Consider the following 18,359-nt stretch of genomic DNA (forward strand, 5'->3'; position numbering starts at 1 on the left):
CGAAGTAAAGATGTGGTGGTGTTTTTGCGTGGGGGTGTTATTCGTGGTCTGAGTGTGGTCCCTCATTGCACTTAAGAAAATGCTAAAAGCGGAGATACGAACACATTTTACAGCCTTGTGTACTGTCTACACTGGAGGAACAGTGCAGAGACGATGATTGTATCAGCATGACAATGCATCCTGTCATAAAGCAGCACCTATGAGGCAATGGTTTGTGAATGATAACTTTCCTGAAATGTACTCGACTGCCCAGTGTCACGAACTGAAGCACCTTCGGGATGAATTTTAACTTAGACCTCCAACATCTTTACCTTCTCTGGTTTTAGCTCTATAGACATTCATAAACCTGACTGAAACTGTCTCCAGCAGAGTTCAAGCCATTATAAAGGTGAAGTAGGCACACCCCATGTTAATGTCCACGAAAAAGTGCACGGATACCTTTGTTGAGATAGTGTACTGCCTCAAGAGTACCATCTGTAGTTAACTGCTGTGAGCATCACAATCGAAATGACAAGAGTTTTTTGAAGTAGCGAAAATTCTTAAAATTATTCCACATAATTAAACCTACAAGATTCATTTCCTTACTTAATATGCGATTTCTATTGTGTAAAGTTTCTTCTTTACACTGAGGTGCCAGAGACACGGGATACGTCCTAACACCGTGTCGGACCTCCGCCTGCCCGGCGTAGTGCAGCTTCTCGACGTGGCATGGACTCAACAAGTCGCTAGAAGTCCCCTGCAGAAAAACTGAGCTGTCCATAATTGCGAAAGTGGTGCCGGTGCGGTACTCTGTGCTTGAACTGACCTTTCGATTATGTCCTATCAAAGATCGATGGGAATCAAGTCAGGCGGTTTAGCTGGTCAAACCATACACTCAAATCGTAGAGGATGTTCTTCAAACCACTCTCGAACAATCGTGATCTGTTGACGTGGCGCATTATCGTCCATAAACATTCCATCGTTGTTTGGGAACACGAATTCCATGAATGGCTAGCAATGGTCTCCAACTAATCAAACATAACAATTTCCAGTCACTAATTGGTTCTGGACCACAGGACTCAGCCCATTGTATGTAAAAACAATCCCCGCCATTATGGAACCTACACCAGCTTGCAAAGTGCCTTGTTGACTACTTGGTTCCATGGCTTCTTGGGGTCTGCGCCACACTCAAACCCTACCGTCAGCTCTTACCAACTGAAATCGGCACTCATATGACCAGGCGACGCTTTCTAGTTGTCTAGGGTCCAACCGACATGGGCAAGAGCCCAGCAGAGGCGCTGCAGGCGATGTCATGCTCTTAACAAAGGCACTCGATTCAGTCGTCTGTTGCCATATCCCATTAACGCCAAATTTCGCCGCACTGTCCTAGCAGATATGCGCGTCGTTCGTGCCACACTGATTTCTGTGGTTATGTCACGCAGTGTTTTGTGGATTGGCAAGAGCGCCAACCCAGGAAGCCGAAAAACACGCGTTTTAGCTCACGCAGGCTGGCGTGAGGTCTGGAACAGGTCAACGAAATGAGACTAGCAAAAAACGTACGTAGCTGCTGGAATACTTAACTTTAATCCATAAATGGTGAACATCGCTCTTGACGGTACATGTTTTACAGCATCAATAGTAACCGGTAATGGCGCCTTGCTAGGTCGTAGCAAATGACGTAGCTGAAGGCTACGCTAACTATCGTCTCGGCAAATGAGAGCGTAATTTGTCAGTGAACCATCGCTAGCAAAGTCGGCTGTACAACTGGGGCGAGTGCTAGGAAGTCTCTCTAGACCTGCCGTGTGGCGGCGCTCGGTCTGCAATCACTGATAGTGGCGACACGCGGGTCCGACGTATACTAACGGACCGCGGCCGATTTAAAGGCTACCACCTAGCAAGTGTGGTGTCTGGCGGTGACACCACACAGTGTTACTTACATTATGTGATCAAAAGTATCCGGATACCTAGCTGAAAATGACCCACGTGTTCGTGGCGCCCTTCATCGGTAATTTTGGAATTCAGTATGGTGTAGGCTCACACTTAGCCTTGACGACAGCTTCCACTCTCGCAGGCATACGTTGAATCAGGAGCTGGTAGGTTTCTTGGGCAATGGTAGCCCATTCTTCACGGTGTGCTGCTCTGACGAGAGGTATCGATGTCAGTCGGTGAGTCCTGGCACGAAGTCGTCGTTCCAAAACATGCCAATGGTGTTCTATAGGATTCAGGACTCTGTGCAGGCCAGCCCATTACAGGGATGTTATTGTCGTGTAATCACTCTACCACAGGCCGTGCATTACGAACAGGTGCTCGATCGTGTTGAAAGATGAATCACTATCCCCAAATTGCTCTTCAACAGAGGGAAGCAAGAAGGTGCTTAAAACATCAATGTAGGCCTGTGCTGTCATAGTGCTACGCAAAACAACAAGCAGTGCAAGCTCCCTCCATGAACAACACGACCATCATACCACCGGCTCCCAGTTTTACTGTTGGCACTACACACGCTGTCAGCTGACGTTCACCGTGCATGCGCCATACCCACACCCTGCCATCGGATTGCCCCTTCTTGTACCGTGATTAGTCACTCCACACAACGTTCTTCCACTTTTAAATAGTCCAATGTTTACGTTCCTTACACAAAGTGAGGTATCGTTTGGTATTTACCTGCGTGATGTGTAGCTTATGAGCAGCCGCTCTACCATGAAATCCACGTTTTCTCACCTCCCGCCTAACTGCCATAGTACTTGCAGTGGATCCTGATGCAGTTTGGAATTCCTGTGTGACGGTCTGGATAGATGTCTGCCCACTTCAACTGTCGCCGGTCTCTGTCAGTCAACAGACGAGATCGACCTATACGCTTTCGTGATGTATGTGTCCCTTCATGCCGGCCGGGGTGGCCAAGCGGTTAAAGGCGTTACAGTCAGGAACCGCGTGACCGCTACGGTCGCAGGTTCGAATCCTGCCTCGGGCATGGATGTGTGTGATGTCCTTAAGTTAGTTAGGTTTAAGTAGTTCTAAGTTCTAGGGGACTGATGACCTTAGAAGTTAAGTCCGATAAGGCTCAGAGCCATTTTTTTTTTTTTGTCCCTTCACGTTTCCACTTTACTATCACATCAGAAACAGTGGACCTAGGGGAGTTTAGGAGTGTGGAGAGCTGCGTACAGACGTATAACACAAGTGACAGCCAATCACTCACGTTTCCACTTTACTATCACATCAGAAACAGTGGACCTAGGGGAGTTTAGGAGTGTGGAGAGCTGCGTACAGACGTATAACACAAGTGACAGCCAATCACCTGACCATGTTCGAAGTCCGTAGAGTTCCGCCGTACACCCTGTTCTGCTCTCTCACGCTGTCTAATGACTTCTGAGTTCGCTGATATGGAGTACCTGGCAGCAGGTGGCAGCACAATGCACCTGATATGAAAAACATGTTTTTGAGGGTGTCCGGATACTTTTGATCACATAGTGTATCAAATGGTTCAAATGGCTCTGAGCAATATGGGACTCAACTGCTGAGGTCATTAGTCCCCTAGAACTTAGAACTAGTTAAACCTAACTAACCTAAGGACAGCACAAACATCCATGCCCGAGGCAGGATTCGAACCTGCGACCGTAGCGGTCTTGCGGTTCCAGACTGCAGCGCCTTTAACCGCACGGCCACTTCGGCCGGCTCACATAGTGTATCTATTAGCGCTGAAAACTCTACGCAAACACCGCTACTGTCGGTTGTTAGGTGAAGGTCGTTGTCCGTGGTGAGAGGTAATGCCAGAAATTTGGTATTCTCTGCACTCTATTGACACTATGGAACTCGGAATATTAAATTCCCTAACGATTTCCTTAATGGAATGTCACATGGGTATAGCTCCAACTACGATCCGCATTTAAAGTCTGTTGATTCCCTTCGTACGGTGATAATCAGGTGGGAAACTGTTTCACATGAATCAACTGAATACAAATGACAGCTCCGCCAGTACACCACCCTTTTATACGTTGTGTACGCGGTACTGTCGCCACCAGTATACATGCATATCGCCACTCCATGATTTCTGTTATGCAGCGGATGGGTCCCAGTTTTATATTTACGCGTTTACACAGGCTCTTTTGTTTGGATCGCTATGCGTGCACGTGTGAAAGAGAGGGAAGGTGAGTGAATCACTACGACTCGTAGTTGTTGCAACGAAATTTATTTTTGTTTCTTGAATTAAAAAAAAAAAACTACTGATGTGCATAAGTATTGAGAACAAGTCGTAGGCGTAGACAGCTAAACGCCAGTTGTTTGATTAACCCACGCGCGCAGAGCAGCCACGTTGGCGTACACGCCCGGGTATCCAGGGCCGCAGGTGTACCCCCAGGAGGCGATGCCGTACTGAATGTTGTTTATGACCAGGGGGCCGCCGCCGTCACCAGTGCACCACGGCTTCTCCGTCGTGCAGATCATGTTCTCCGTCACGCATCCTTCACCATAGATTTCACACTCGTAGGTGGCGTTGCACGCATTCCGCTCCATGATGACTGCGCTGTGAGCTTGCAGCTCGTCAGCGTAGTCCAAGGCCACTGAAGACGTCAACACACCCCAGCCGGTAATATAGGCGGTGACGTCAACTTCTGGCTCGTAATCGGCGAGGGCGATCGGCTGTAAAGTACAGTGATGTAAGTCTTACTGTTTGAGAACACCTAGATTGAGAGAAATTAGTCTGTTGAAAAGAAAAGCCAGCACAAGAGCCACAAGCAAATCTTCAGTACATTCCGGTGGAAGATGGTACAAGAAGTGCGAGCTTTACTGTTATAATTCTGGTAGGCTGGTTCTCTAGATGACGCAAGTAACACTAATTTGAGTGTGTGGGAGGAGGGGGGAGGAGGAAGGAGGGGTAGGTTTATGCGTAATGGAATGTCCATTGCCATCACATCATACACTGTCGGAAAAAAATCGCAACACCAAGGAATGACTGATGTAGTGTAAAGAAATATCGGGAATACGTTTGTCTACGTAACAAATTTGATAGATTGACATTGCAAGGTCACACGTTAATATAAGCGCGAGATAAGCCATTGCGAATGTGAAACGATGGTACATTTGTAACCGCTATAACCCGCAGAATGTAGAATGCAAGCAGATGCGCATGCATTGTATTGTACAGGTGCGGGCTGTCAATTTTTAGGCTGCAGTTTCTCGCCTATTGCCCTTGGTCAGTCAACACCGGAACGGTTAATGCTGGTTGTGGACGACGCTGGAGTTGTAGTTCGACGATATCCGGTACGTGCTCGATTGCGGGCAGACCTGGTGTTCGAGCAGGCCAAGGAAACATGTCGAGAGTCAGTAGAACACGTTGGGTTACAACAACGGTATGTGGGGGAGCATTATCATGTTGGGAAACGCCTCTGGAATACTATTCATGAATGGCAGCACAAAAGGTCACATCACTAGATTGAAGCACTAATTTGCAGTCAGGACGCATGGGATAACCAGGTCCTCAACTGGCCACCTCCTAATCAACACACGGGCATCACTGGCTCCGAGGCAGAACCAGCTATCATCAGAAAACATAACAGACCGCTACCTTGTCCTCCAACGATCTCTCGCTTGACGCCACTGAAGTTGCCTAAGACGTTGGTTAGAGGTCAACGGACTGCACGCTACAGGGCGTCTGGTTTAGAGTTGTCCTTAACGTAACCGACTTTAACAGTTCTTTTCTCACTGTGGTGCCAAGTGCTGCTTAAATTCCTACTGCAGATGCAGTGCTATGTGCCAGAGCCATACGTCGAACACGATGATCTTGCCTCTCGAGACTGCCAGGTCGCCGTTCGAAGTCCAGTCTTTTTGCATCCGTGCACTCTCGTGACAGCCACTGCCAACAGTCAGAAACAGAGGCAACATTTCTGACAAGCCTTTCTGGAATATCGCAGAAGCAACATCCAGCTTCTCGTAGCCCTAATATACGACCTTCTTAAAACTATCAGGTGTTGATAATGGCGTCTTTGTCGCCTTAAAGGCATTCTTGACTAACGCGTCTAGTGTCAAAGGCAACTAACGCTCAGGGCCGTTACAGAAGGTATTTAACGCAAACCTGAATTGCATGCTCATAGTAGCGTTACTAGCGCTACTCTTTTGTGACTGGCGCGAAATTTTGAATAGATGCCATCTTTCATATATAGAAACACGCCTACCAACTTTCGCTTATGTCGCACAGCGCTTTATTGGTGTTGCGATTTTTTTCTGTCGGTGTATTTACTCTCTGGTTTATATCAAAATATGAGGGCTGTAACCAACTGCCTAGCTGATCTACCTTCTATTTTAGGAGACAGTGACTCGAATGTAGTTCGTTTTTTCAAATGGTTCAAATGGCTCTGAGCACTATGGGACTTAACTGCTGAGGTCATCAGTCCCCTAGAACTTAGAACTACTTAAATCTAACTAACCTAAGGACATCACACACATCCATACACGAGGCAGGATTCGAACCTGCGACCGTAGTGGTCGCGCGGTTCCAGACTGTAGAGCCTAGAACCGCTCGGCCACCCTGGCCGGCGTTCGTTTTTTAAGAATCCGTAGGATCTTTGACATTCACGTATTCCTTGGGTAAAAGATTTTGATGTGTTTCCTAGGTGAACGGTTCATCTGTTATTTTTCCGCTGATCACTCAGGCACATTTCCTTGTTACGTATTATAACTGGCGTTTAGTCTGTGTATTTTCTAAATAAATTGACTTAAGGCTTACGTATTTTGATCTTGCGTGTGAACGTGTGTTCAAATGTGTGTGAAATCTTATGGGACTTAACTGCTAAGGTCATCAGTCCCTAAGTTTACACACTACTTAACCTAAATTATCCTAAGATCAAACACACACACCCATGCCCGAGGGAGGACTCGAACCTCCGCCGGGATCAGCCGCACAGTCCATGATTGCAGCGCCTTAAACCGCTCGGCTAATCCCGCGCGGCTGTGAACGTGTGATTACGAGTGTGTGTGTGAGAGAGAGAGAGAGTAACAGGATGGCTGAGAATCATGTTTTATGTTTTACATTGTGGTGCATAATTAAAAAAAAATTACACTCTCATCTTCAATAGCAAGGCCACAGATGAACTCCCCATTGAGCGCCTTATACGCGCTACCCCCACCAGCACCAGAGATCTGCTGGAGTTTAACTGATCAGAAAACGCGAAGTCCCTGATAAGAGTCAGGCCCGGAACTTCAGACTTACATTTCAGCTACATGAAAATGCACCATTAATTTTTTTGCTTCTCTGCGTGCACTTACAACTAAGCACATGACAGGCATGATGTCGGCAACAAGTTATTTCTCATTGTCAGTCATTAAGTGCCTTATTAAGTCGAATTAGGAATGTCAATTTAAAACAAGGGTCCTATGCTGTTCAGTAACTTTCATTATTTAAGATGCCATATGACAGAATAAGCAACAGACACTGACTGACCTGAGAATGAATAACAGGAAGTACTGAGTCTCAACACAGCAGCGTCACTGAGGAACTTGGAAGACCAACCGAGAAAGTACTAACAGGAATAGTAGCCTTGGAGGAGTAGTCGGGAGGAAATCTCTACGTAGAATCTCTGGTGACTGCACATCGTTTTGCAGCAATAATGGTACAGCCAGTCTTGTAATCGTTTCCTAGTAGACGGAGCATACAATTCGGTGATATCGAATCCTGAGTTTCTAAACGGCAGGATATGCACACTGAGAACAAAATCGAAATTCTTAGGTACGACACTGATTCGCTCTCATGCTCCAGAGAAAACCAACGAAGAGACAAAAGACTCTTTTAAGGAACAGGTTGATCGTTCATATGGTACTATAGCGGGAAATGATGGGAAAGTGATTGTAGGAGACATGAACGGCAAGGTTGGAAGGGATACCGTGTTTGGAGAAAATTTTAGAAACTACAGCCTACATAAAGAATGCAGTGACATCAGACTCAGGCTGGTTGATTTTCGCGTGAACAAAAGCCTCACCATAAGGGGCACCATATTCCGACAAAATAACATCCATAAAGGAACGTGGAAATCTCCGGATGGGGATACAATCAACCGGCCATATCATGTGCTTATTTACAGAAGACATGGCTCAAACATTGATTTCAAGGTGAGGAGGGTGGCAGAAGTTGAGTCGGATCCATATATCGTGATGATTTCAGTGTCCATAACTGAGTGGTCAGCGTAAATGGCTGTCATGTGGAGGACCTGGATTCGATTCTCGGTACTAACAAGGATTTCACTTGGTGGGAGGATTGGTACGAGGTACACTCAGCCTCATGATGCCACTTGAGGAGCTATTTGAGCGAACAGTAGCAGCTCTAACGCCCTGGAAGTCTGCAAAACAGCTGGGAGAGCGGTGTGCTGACACGTGTTCACTCCACACCGTATCTTCATGACGCCGCAAGGCAGACAAGAGAATCCCTCGAGCAAGGAGCATGTTTTTTTATATGTTGATAGTCAAATGTAAGCATAAGATATTAACAACAATTTATAATCTTGTATACAGATACAGGGCGTATAATGAGGATCCAGTCATCACCAGTGACAGGGAAAGAACAGACTTCGAAAGAGAAACAGATGAAGAGATTAGAGCAAATGTCGATGAGGTGGAAGCCAGCCCTGAAGAGCAATGGCAATTAATGAAAAGAACAATGAATTAAAGACATAATCCAAGCTGGAACTTGATAACAAAGTTAGAAGAAGTGAGTGATCTGGTGATGACTGTGAGAATGCTACTAAGGAACGGCAGCGCAAGGAGTAAGATACTCCAGCGAGTAACACGGGCTGCCGTGAAGAAACGAAGTAATGTAAAAACGATTGGAAAAAAGAAACAGAGAGAATCAGCGAAACGTTGCCTGGAAGACATCGAGGAATGTAGAACTGAAAAGGAATCAGAAGAACCTCTAAGGAAAAAAATGTCTGGAAGCCACGGACAATGATATCTGCGATATGGAAGGAAAGCTGATCGGGAATGAAACCAGAAAAAGGTTGGGAAGAATATTTTAATGAGTTATAGCAACCTGGGCAAATACAGGAATTTGAAAAAGAGAAACAGATAGTACGAGCTGATAGCAGTGATGATGGAGGGAAACAAAGAAGTAATTGTAGCTGTTTAGGAGTTTAGAAGCTACTGAGCTTTGGTGGAAGATAATCTACCGATGATGATGGAGAGGAACAAAGAAGTTATTGTTTCTGTTTAGGAGATAAGGAACTATACAGCTTTTGGATAAGATAAGTTGCCAATGGTGATGGAGGGGAACAAGGAAGTAATTGTAGCTGTTTAGGAGATGAGGATCAAAAGAGCTTTGGAGGAAGATAAGTTACCACTGATGACGGAGAGGAACAAAGATGTAATTGTGGCTGTTTAGTAGACGAGGAACGGAAGAGCTTTAGGGAAGACGAGTGGGCAAATGAAACATTCAATCACCATGGTATAGAGTTATTAAAGAAAATGATGGATTGTTTCGTAAAATATGGAGAAGTGAATTAATACCAACAAACTGGAACACATCCGTCATCATACCAAAATATAGGAAGAATGATAGAACAATTTGCAATAACCACTGATGCCTAGAATTGCCAGGGCGACTTGAGGGAAAAAAGCAGCAACAGATCAAATGTTCATCCATAGATAATAATGGAAAAGTATTACGAGTTCAGAGTTAAGGTACATCAACTGTATGTGAACCCTAAAGCAGCTTACGACAGTGTCAATCGGAACGTTCTTTTCAAGGCGTTACGGGAGGTGGTCAATCTACCAAACCTAATACGTCTCTTGTAAATGACCAAGCAACGCCAACTACAAAATAAAAACTAATGGCAGCTATTCCGATAATTTTCAGATCTTTCAAAGTCTCAAAAAAGAAAATTCTGTATCACCCACGTTATTCAACTTTGCTCTGCAGATTGTCATGGGAAAACTACAAGCAAAGCAGAGAGTACTATTTTCAACAGGACGACACAGAATACGGCACTTGCGGGCGACTTCACCATCCTCTGGAGGAATAGAGAACATCTGCTGGGAAACTATGTAGTTTTGGAACGCGAAGCGTCTGTACCTGGATTCATCATAGGTAAGGAAAAAGCGAAGTATGTGATCAACACCAGGAACAAAACAAGTTAGAATGAGTAAATCAGTTTAAGTGTCTGGGAGGTATATTTACGTGGTAACAACACAAATAAAGAACAGCTGCAGGTAACAAGTGCTACTGCAGCTTCCTTTGCCTGCTGTGAACCTCCAACATCTCTGGGCACTTGTAGGTGAGAGATTACCAAACAATCATGAAACCTGTTATTACATGTTGCTCTGAAACAATAACACAACAAGTCAGAAATGTCTTGGATACATGGGAACGCAAAGTACTGCCGACGATATAAGGAGCGCGATAATGGTGCTTAGAGAATAAGGATCAACGCAGAGCTATAAGAACTTCGCAGAAATCCACTAATAGCCCTAGATGTGAAGCACGAAGCACGAAGATTACAGTGGGTGGGACTCGTGCATATAATAGAAGAGCAGCGAGTACCAAAGAGGCTGCTATATGCAGAGCCAGAGGGTAGCTGCTCAGTGGGAAGACCAATATTGCGACAGTTGGCTAATGTAGAGACGGATCTGAGGAGATTAGAATTGCTGAACTGGAGAAGGCTGGCGAGTTCGAGAGATGAATGGGGGAGGCAGGTGGTCGTCAAGGCCCTACCTTTCATGGGCTCTGGTGCAGGTAAAGAGGAAAAAGATATGAAAGGATACACGTATTTCTGCTCTGTATACGTCTCACGTCATTGTAAGGTTTCAGATATTAACGGATCTTTATCTGACAGAGCTTTTGTTTATCCAGCATTAAAGTAAAAATCCACAAGGAAAATAATTTCAGTACTCCGTTCTGATATAATTTTCATTCTTAATACATACTGAGTATAACACAACAACAAATTTCTGACATCAATTATTGCAGAATTCGGCTGTGAATATATCACGTATTTACGCACTCGCTGGCATATTTCGCCGCTCATGTTGGAAATGGCAGTATTGTGTAGTTTTAATTATTTAGTGATTTAAAAGGGTCTCTGTCGTTCTAAATTAATCTGTAAACTATGACTGATCTGGATTAAGGACGTGAGGACTTAAGTGGTATTCATTTTATCGATTGAAGACCAAGTGTCCAGATAAGAGTCCACGACCCTTCTGTAGTGCCTTATTTGTGATGTTATATCTAGATAGTACTTGCATTAAATACACTTCAGAAGTAATTACTTTCGACCTTGATCATAATCAGATCATTTTTAAAAAAAGTTAAAAACTAACTACACTCGACGCAACTTAATCTAGTGGGAAGTATCTCGCCGTTATGTAGAGTGCAGATAAGTGTCCGGTATAGTGCCACGTTTAGACTCTTCTGTCCTACCCCGAGAGTGTGATACAGGCACAAACGGCGTTTGTGTGGTACATGTATTCCACTACCTATATTACGTTATACTAGACAGTAACTTTATTTGAAAAGACTTTGAATACGTTTTGTTCTGTAAATTAAGCAAATTGACAGACTAATAGTCATTGTTTATTTAAAACTAAATGAAAATGGCCACCTATCTCAATGTGTTTGCTCATCGTAATAAATACAAGTAAATCAATGATATCAAGAGGCCGAGAATTGTGTAAATATATGTGATTGAACGGTGGACTGTGCTTAAGGGTAAACAAAGATTTACTGACAGTCCCAGTGTTTCGTGAAATACGACGTAACTGTCGATTTGACGTATAATACTCGCCGCACCCGAGGCACTGGCTAAGTTACACGTGTCTCCCGGGTCGAGCCAAATGGTGATCACCTCAGTAGGGAGTTCAGCCATCACTGTATGGGTAGGGATCTGCTGAGTGCCGCCAATCCTCTGTAAACGTAAGCTCTGGAAACGCTTCAGCGAGCATCGTAGGGCACGATGGTGGAACGTTGTGTATCACATGGAACGAGGGTCTTGGCTTCACTCCTTGGACAAGGAGCATGGTACCCCTATATATATATATATATATATATATATATATATATATATATATATATATAAATCCTCTAGCTCAAGGCGGACTACATGTCGATGGGGTGGATGCGTGAGGCAGTCATTAGCGGACAAACTGTAGGTTATCAGCGACATCTCCGTTGTATAACACACACCTGGGACAGTGGGCCTCCCTTTGGTGGCACTTCTATATACCTAGTGCATCGAGGAAGTGTATAAAGGATTACACCGGTAAAGTTGTGTATCCGTAGAAAGCTTTCGAAAGGAGAACAAGAAAAATACTTTATTCCGATGATGTGTGTGCATCAACGGCCGCTGCCCAAAATGCCTCAGAACTCAAGATGAATTCGTCCACGTGCACGAATTCACTTCATTACCAAGAAACTTCCTCAACGGAAAGGGAATAAAGAAATGGTTCAAATGGCTCTGAGCACTATGGGACTTAACTGCTGTGGTCATCAGTCCCCTAGAACTTAGAACTACTTAAACCTAACTAACCTAAGGACATCACACACATCCATGCCCAAGGCAGGATTCGAACCTGCGACCGTAGCGGTCACGCGGCTCCAGACTGTAGCGCCTAGAACCGCACGGCCACTCCGGCCGGCGGAAAGGGAGTAATAACACCTATTGAACAAAAAGGGGTAAACCTAGCACAACGCGACTTTCAGCTGAAAAGTAGGTGTTTGAAATTCTGAGAAAAGCAGGGGTAAGCTATAGGGAGAGACGGGTCATACACAATATGTACAACAGCCAAGAGAGAATCATAAAAGTGGACGACCAAGAACGAAGTGCACGTATTAAAAAGGGTGTAAGACAAGGATGTAGCCTTTCGCGCCTACTGTTCAATCTGCACATCGAGGAAGCAATGATGGAAATAAAAGAAAGTTTCAGGAGTGGAATTAAAGTTCAAGGTGAAAGGATATCAGCGATACAATTCGCTGGTGTCATTGCTATCCTAAGTGAGAATGAAGAAGAAATGCAAGATCTGCTAAACGCAATAAACAGTCTAATGAGTACAGAGTATGGATTGAGAGTAAATCGAAGAAAGACGAAGGTATTGAGAAATAGTAGTAACTAATGAGAAGAGCGAGAAACTTAATATCGGGATTGATGGTCGCGAAGTAGATGAAGTTCAAGGATTCTGCTACCTAGGCAGTAAAATAACCAATGACGGACGGAGCAAGGGGGACGTCAAAAGCAAACTAGCAATGGCAAAAAGCGCATTCCTGGCCAAGAGAAGTTTGCTAATATCAATTACCGGCCTTGATTTGAGGAAGAAATTTCTGAGAATGTACGTCTGGAGTACAGCTTTGTATGGTAGTGAAACATGAAGTGTGGGAAAACCGGAACAGACGAGAATCGAACATTTGAGATGTGGTGCTACAGACGAATGTTGAAAATTAGGTGGACTGATAAGGTAAGGAATGAGGAGATTCTGCGCAGAATCGGAGAGGAAAGGAATATATGGAAAACACTGATAAGGAGAAGGGACAGGATGATAGGACGTCTGTTAAGACATGAGTAAACGACTTCCACGGTATTAGAGGGAGCTGTAGAGGGCAAAAACTGCAGAGGAAGACGAGGATTGGAATATATCCAGCAAATAATTGAGGATGTAGGTTGCAAGTGCTACTCTGAGATGAAGAGGTTAGCACAGGAGAGGAATTCGTGGCGGGCCGCATCAAACTAGTCAGAAGACTGATGGCCAAAAACAAATAGAGTCCTATCAAAATGAATCTGGTGGTCTCCTGGCTGTAAAGCATGTTCCACAACAGCTGATCTGACAGTCTCACCCATTTCCCAGTCGTCCCTGTGCTCTTCTAGTCGTTCGGTTTGTAGTACCCATGTAGACCTACCCAGAATTACACGAGATCCTATAAACTGCTTTTTTTCCAGTGATTTGCGAGAATCCTTAGTCTTAGGTGATCCTGTATCTTCAGGTGGGTTTTTAGATTACTACGATGTTCCTATGCGGTCAGTAGCGATCTTAACGAAAGGCAGGAAAACTTTCGATTTCACAGGCGCTTGTGCTTTTTACCTCATTGGACGAATAATCATTCTTGATCGATGCATTGGTAAGGTGAAATCCGCGTCAAGAAGCTTTGGTTCCCAATTATTCCTTGCTCTGTCAGGCAATGTTTTTATGATACATGGCTTTTTTGTGAGTGGTGGTTCGAAACCAGGTGTAGGTAACGTTCTGTGAGTGGGGGCTTCCGCAAAACATGTTGCTTAAGCTACCATCTTCTTTCTTGAAAACTAGCTAGTGGGTGATAGTGTAAAATCCATCCGATGAAGGCACAATAGCAAGGAATATTTTATTGAATGTGGCATTTCTGGCCGTGAAGGTTTCGTTTTTAGAATTAGACGGCTCTGCGGAGAGGAGGTGTGATGCGTTGAATGTTTTCGGAAGAAGAGTGTGCAACATTTGTGTTCCCTCTTATTTGACGCAGAGTGTTCAATACTATTTCGAAGTTTTCAAGGATTAAACGATTGTGCAGCTCGGCCAAGGCGCAGTGAATTTTCGAACGGGCGAAGAGGCAATACTACGAGAGCGGACTCAACACATCCGCCGGGACCTGGCAATCACAGACTGTACGTCAGTGTCTCCCCATGTAAATACCAGTAGTAAATATTATAGTGGTGACTTGAATGGATTTGACAGGCTATTGCAAGATAGTGTCAGGAAACGTGACAACGTCTGGTAGATAGAAGCAGAAATTTGATAATTTGCAACCTAATCTGACGATCCGCCACTTCGACGGTTTCTGCACGGTTATCAGGTTATACGGACATTCGTTATCTGACGATGAGAGATTGTGCTGGCCAAGGGTGAAAATTTTGCCGTTAGTCCGCGAGTTGTGATAACGGAGGAAATAATAGCCAGTGCAGGAGCAGGCATTTGAAATGTGGGCACGGTTACAGCTGAAGAAAGTAATTTAACTTTGGGTGATAGGAGTGCCATAAAAGGCATGAATGAGAACGATAGTATTATCATTCTCTCTGCTGGCAGCGGAAATGCGGCGGTAGTTTTGAATGTGATTGTCATAGTAAGATCAACGTCTTTTTAGACCCACAGACACACATGAAACTGAATCAAGACCCCCAGTGACAAAGTTCTTAAAACTGTTAAACAGTTGATAAAAAGTCCTCTACCGGACAGAACGTTCAGGAAAGTCTGTCCAATTCGGGTGTGCTACCACCAAGAACTTTATGGGTTGCTGAATGTTTTGTCAAGATATTGCCAAGACTTTTCTTATGCAGCCAGTAACGTAATTAAAGAATGGTATTAGAACTTTCAATTTCATAGACGCTTGTGCATCGCTATGATATTTGCGTGGCGGCCTTAATACTCTTTTAACTCTCAGTGTACGAATAATCATTCGTCATTCTGAGAATTATAATGAGCGCCATTGGTTCGCGCACCTGTTTGATGATGTTCCGTTTGTGGAGCGCTCGACGACGCTGTTACTAGCGCCCGTACAAATTCCTAATCTTTTCACAGTCCAGTCTCGCCGATTTCCCGCGTGATGATAAAATGTAGAGGACAACACCAACAGCCAGTCCCCGGGTGCAGAAAATCCCCGATCCGTCCAGGAACGAACCTGGGCCCCCTGATCCAGAGGCACTAAAGCTAACCACCAGACCACGAGCTGCGGACCCACATATTAGACTGCCAAGTTCTTGACGAAGTTATTACGACCTTCTGTGCAGCAATCGGACTCCTATATCAAAAGTTGGGCACAAATGGTTCAAATGGCTCTGAGCACTATGGGACTTAACTTCCGAGGTCATCAGTCCCCTAGAACTTAGAACTACGTAAACCTAACTAACCGAAGGACATCACACACATCCATGCCCGAGGCAGGATTCGAACCTGCGACCGTAGCGGTCACGCGGTTCCAGACTGAAGTTCGGTACAGTTTATCAGTAAATTAAACGGGATAGCGGTCGAGCACAACACCTGAATCAGAGCATTTCCTCCTAATAATGCAGAACTGTACAAATGTTGCATCATGACCACATATTTCAAATGGAATGATGAGTACTATGAACAGACGGATGGCGTGCCTAATGGGAGTCCCCTAAGACCAGTTATAGTGAATTTCTTCATGGAAAAATTCTTGGAGCAGGCATTGGAAACTGCCAAGAAAAGACGAGTGTTTGGTTCCGCTGTGTAGATGATGACAAGAGGAACAGGGTGGTATCCACAAGCATCCCAACGGGATTAATCCGAAGATTCAGTTTTCCATGGAGGAGGAGACAGGCGGGGGATTAAATTTTCTGGATGTGCTATTTTTCGAGAAAGAAGATGGCAGCTTAGGCCATACAGTTTACCGAAAACCAACACACTATTCAGCCACAGCAAAAAAACGTTGACGGATCGAGCACAGAATATTTGCGAACCAGAGCTGCTTGAACGGAATTAAAACACCACTGCATTGCTCAAGAATTGTTATTCGTCCGCTGAGGTGCAAAGAGCGTTAAGACAGCCGTGCAAAAATCATAATGATGTGAAAGCACCTGTGAAGTCGAAAGTTTTCCTGCCCTTCGTTTAGAACGTTACTGACCGCACAGGAGAAATCTTTACAAAACAGAATGTAGCGGTAATTTAAAAATCCACCTGGAAGGTACATGAAGACCTGAAATTGACCGAAGATTCCCTCAAACCACTAGAAAAGCAGTAATTTATGGGATCCCATGTAACTGCTGGGAGATGTACGTGGGTGCTACAAAAAGAACGGTCAGAAACGACTAGAAGCGCCCAGGGGCAACTGTAGAAGGGGTGTGACTAACAGATCAGTCGTTGCCGAACATGCTTTGCAGCCAGGAAATTGAAATGCCATCCTTAGACCGGTGCTGAGGAAAATGTGTACGAGACTTCCACCATGGTGCGATAGCAACAGCAGACGACGGCAACAGAAGACGGCCAATTGCACCTGGGTATTCAAAGCGCGTGACGGCACGTCACTGAGCGGGAGCGCGCCTAAATGGAGTTTTGATGCACTCAACAGCGAGCCACGCGTGAATCGCAAACTCGAAGAAGCTACGATCCCCCTTGAAAATGAAACGAAACGTTGGGTTTTAATGTGAAATTCATCCAACCACGGCTTCAAGGCCCGGAACAATTTCTTAACTGTTAATGTGTTACGGTGCAGAGACGCAATTTTAACAACAAAGGTTCTAAGTAAGAATATGGTCTTTCCAGTAGTAATGTATGGACGGGAAACCTCGACCACAAGATAGGATGAACGTCGTAGAATAGAAATCTTTGATCTGTGATGTTGGAGGCATCTCCTTAGAATTCTGTGGGCCGCAAAGAGAGCGAACAGGTCGCTATTACAACAAATGAAATCAGTTTTATTCTTGGAAATTCTGATACTGATACAAAAACTCCTCCATTGCACACTTTATGAGAAGATATGATGCACTGGAAAAGACCTAAATGCTGGGGAAGATCGATAGCACGAAGAGAGAAGTGCGGAAAATAGTGGGATGGATTGCATCACAGAAGTAATAGATTCCAAGATATAAAGTTTGCAGGAGAGGGTGCAGGATAGAAGAAAGTTGCATGCTATAATTTTAGGGGGTCATAATGTTGGAACCGACTAAACTAATAGAGAGAAAGAGAGAGGGAGGTTTGGATGGAAAGAGGGAGAAAGACAGACAGAGAGAAAGAGGAGGTGGAGGGAGAAAGTGAGGTAGATAGATAGACAGATAGAGAGAGAGAGAGAGAGAGAGAGAGAGAGAGAGAGAGAGAGAGAGAGAGAGGTTGAGACAATGAAACGTGGTTATGCGGAATAACCACGCTTCGTACACACAGAACTTAAATCTAGGAGGAGTGAATTATACACCACTATGTTGGTGGTACCTGAACAGTGTCATCATAAGTAAAGGATCCGGCGATCTCGAAGACACCGATGTCCTTGTCTATAGTAAAGGTGTTGAAATCTTCGTGCAGGATCATACTAACGGCGTCGTATACGTATCCACCACTTTCACGTGTTGAGGTACCCGCCCGTACTGTGAAGTAAAAGTATGCTGTGCCGTAGACGACGTTTGCAGCTGTCAACACCCACTTGGGACTGATGATGGAGCCGCCGCACCTGTGGTTTGTCAGGAATTGCAGCGAGACGGTCCACGGGTATTGTGTTATGTTGACGGTCTCGCCGTCCACTATGCGCTCGTCCACGTCTGGGAAGAGCCCGCCAACCCTCGAGAATCGCTCGCAGCTACACACTGCTAACAGCAGGCACACGACGAGCGCCGACTGCAGCATCTTGCCGACTGTGTCGCAGCTGCCTTCGTTCTCTTCTTAATCGTCGTCTTATCAGATATCTGCAGCTCTCCATAACAATGACACATGTATGAATGTACGGTCAC

At 44.8% G+C, this 18,359-nt stretch overlaps 1 protein-coding gene across 1 annotated transcript; it reads right to left on the bottom strand.

Moving 5' to 3' along the window:
• Positions 1–4,179: 4,179 nt before the first annotated feature.
• LOC124606285 (trypsin delta-like) lies at positions 4,180–18,255 on the bottom strand. Its single transcript, XM_047138267.1, has 2 exons — positions 17,848–18,255; positions 4,180–4,611 (listed from the first exon to the last, which is right to left on the bottom strand). Exons 1-2 carry the CDS (start codon positions 18,253–18,255, stop codon positions 4,240–4,242), a joined length of 780 nt encoding a protein of 259 aa, XP_046994223.1. The 3' UTR covers positions 4,180–4,239.
• Positions 18,256–18,359: the final 104 nt, after the last annotated feature.

Source organism: Schistocerca americana, chromosome 3 (assembly GCF_021461395.2).
Source record: "Schistocerca americana isolate TAMUIC-IGC-003095 chromosome 3, iqSchAmer2.1, whole genome shotgun sequence".
In the NCBI taxonomy this organism is placed as follows: domain Eukaryota; kingdom Metazoa; phylum Arthropoda; class Insecta; order Orthoptera; family Acrididae; genus Schistocerca; species Schistocerca americana.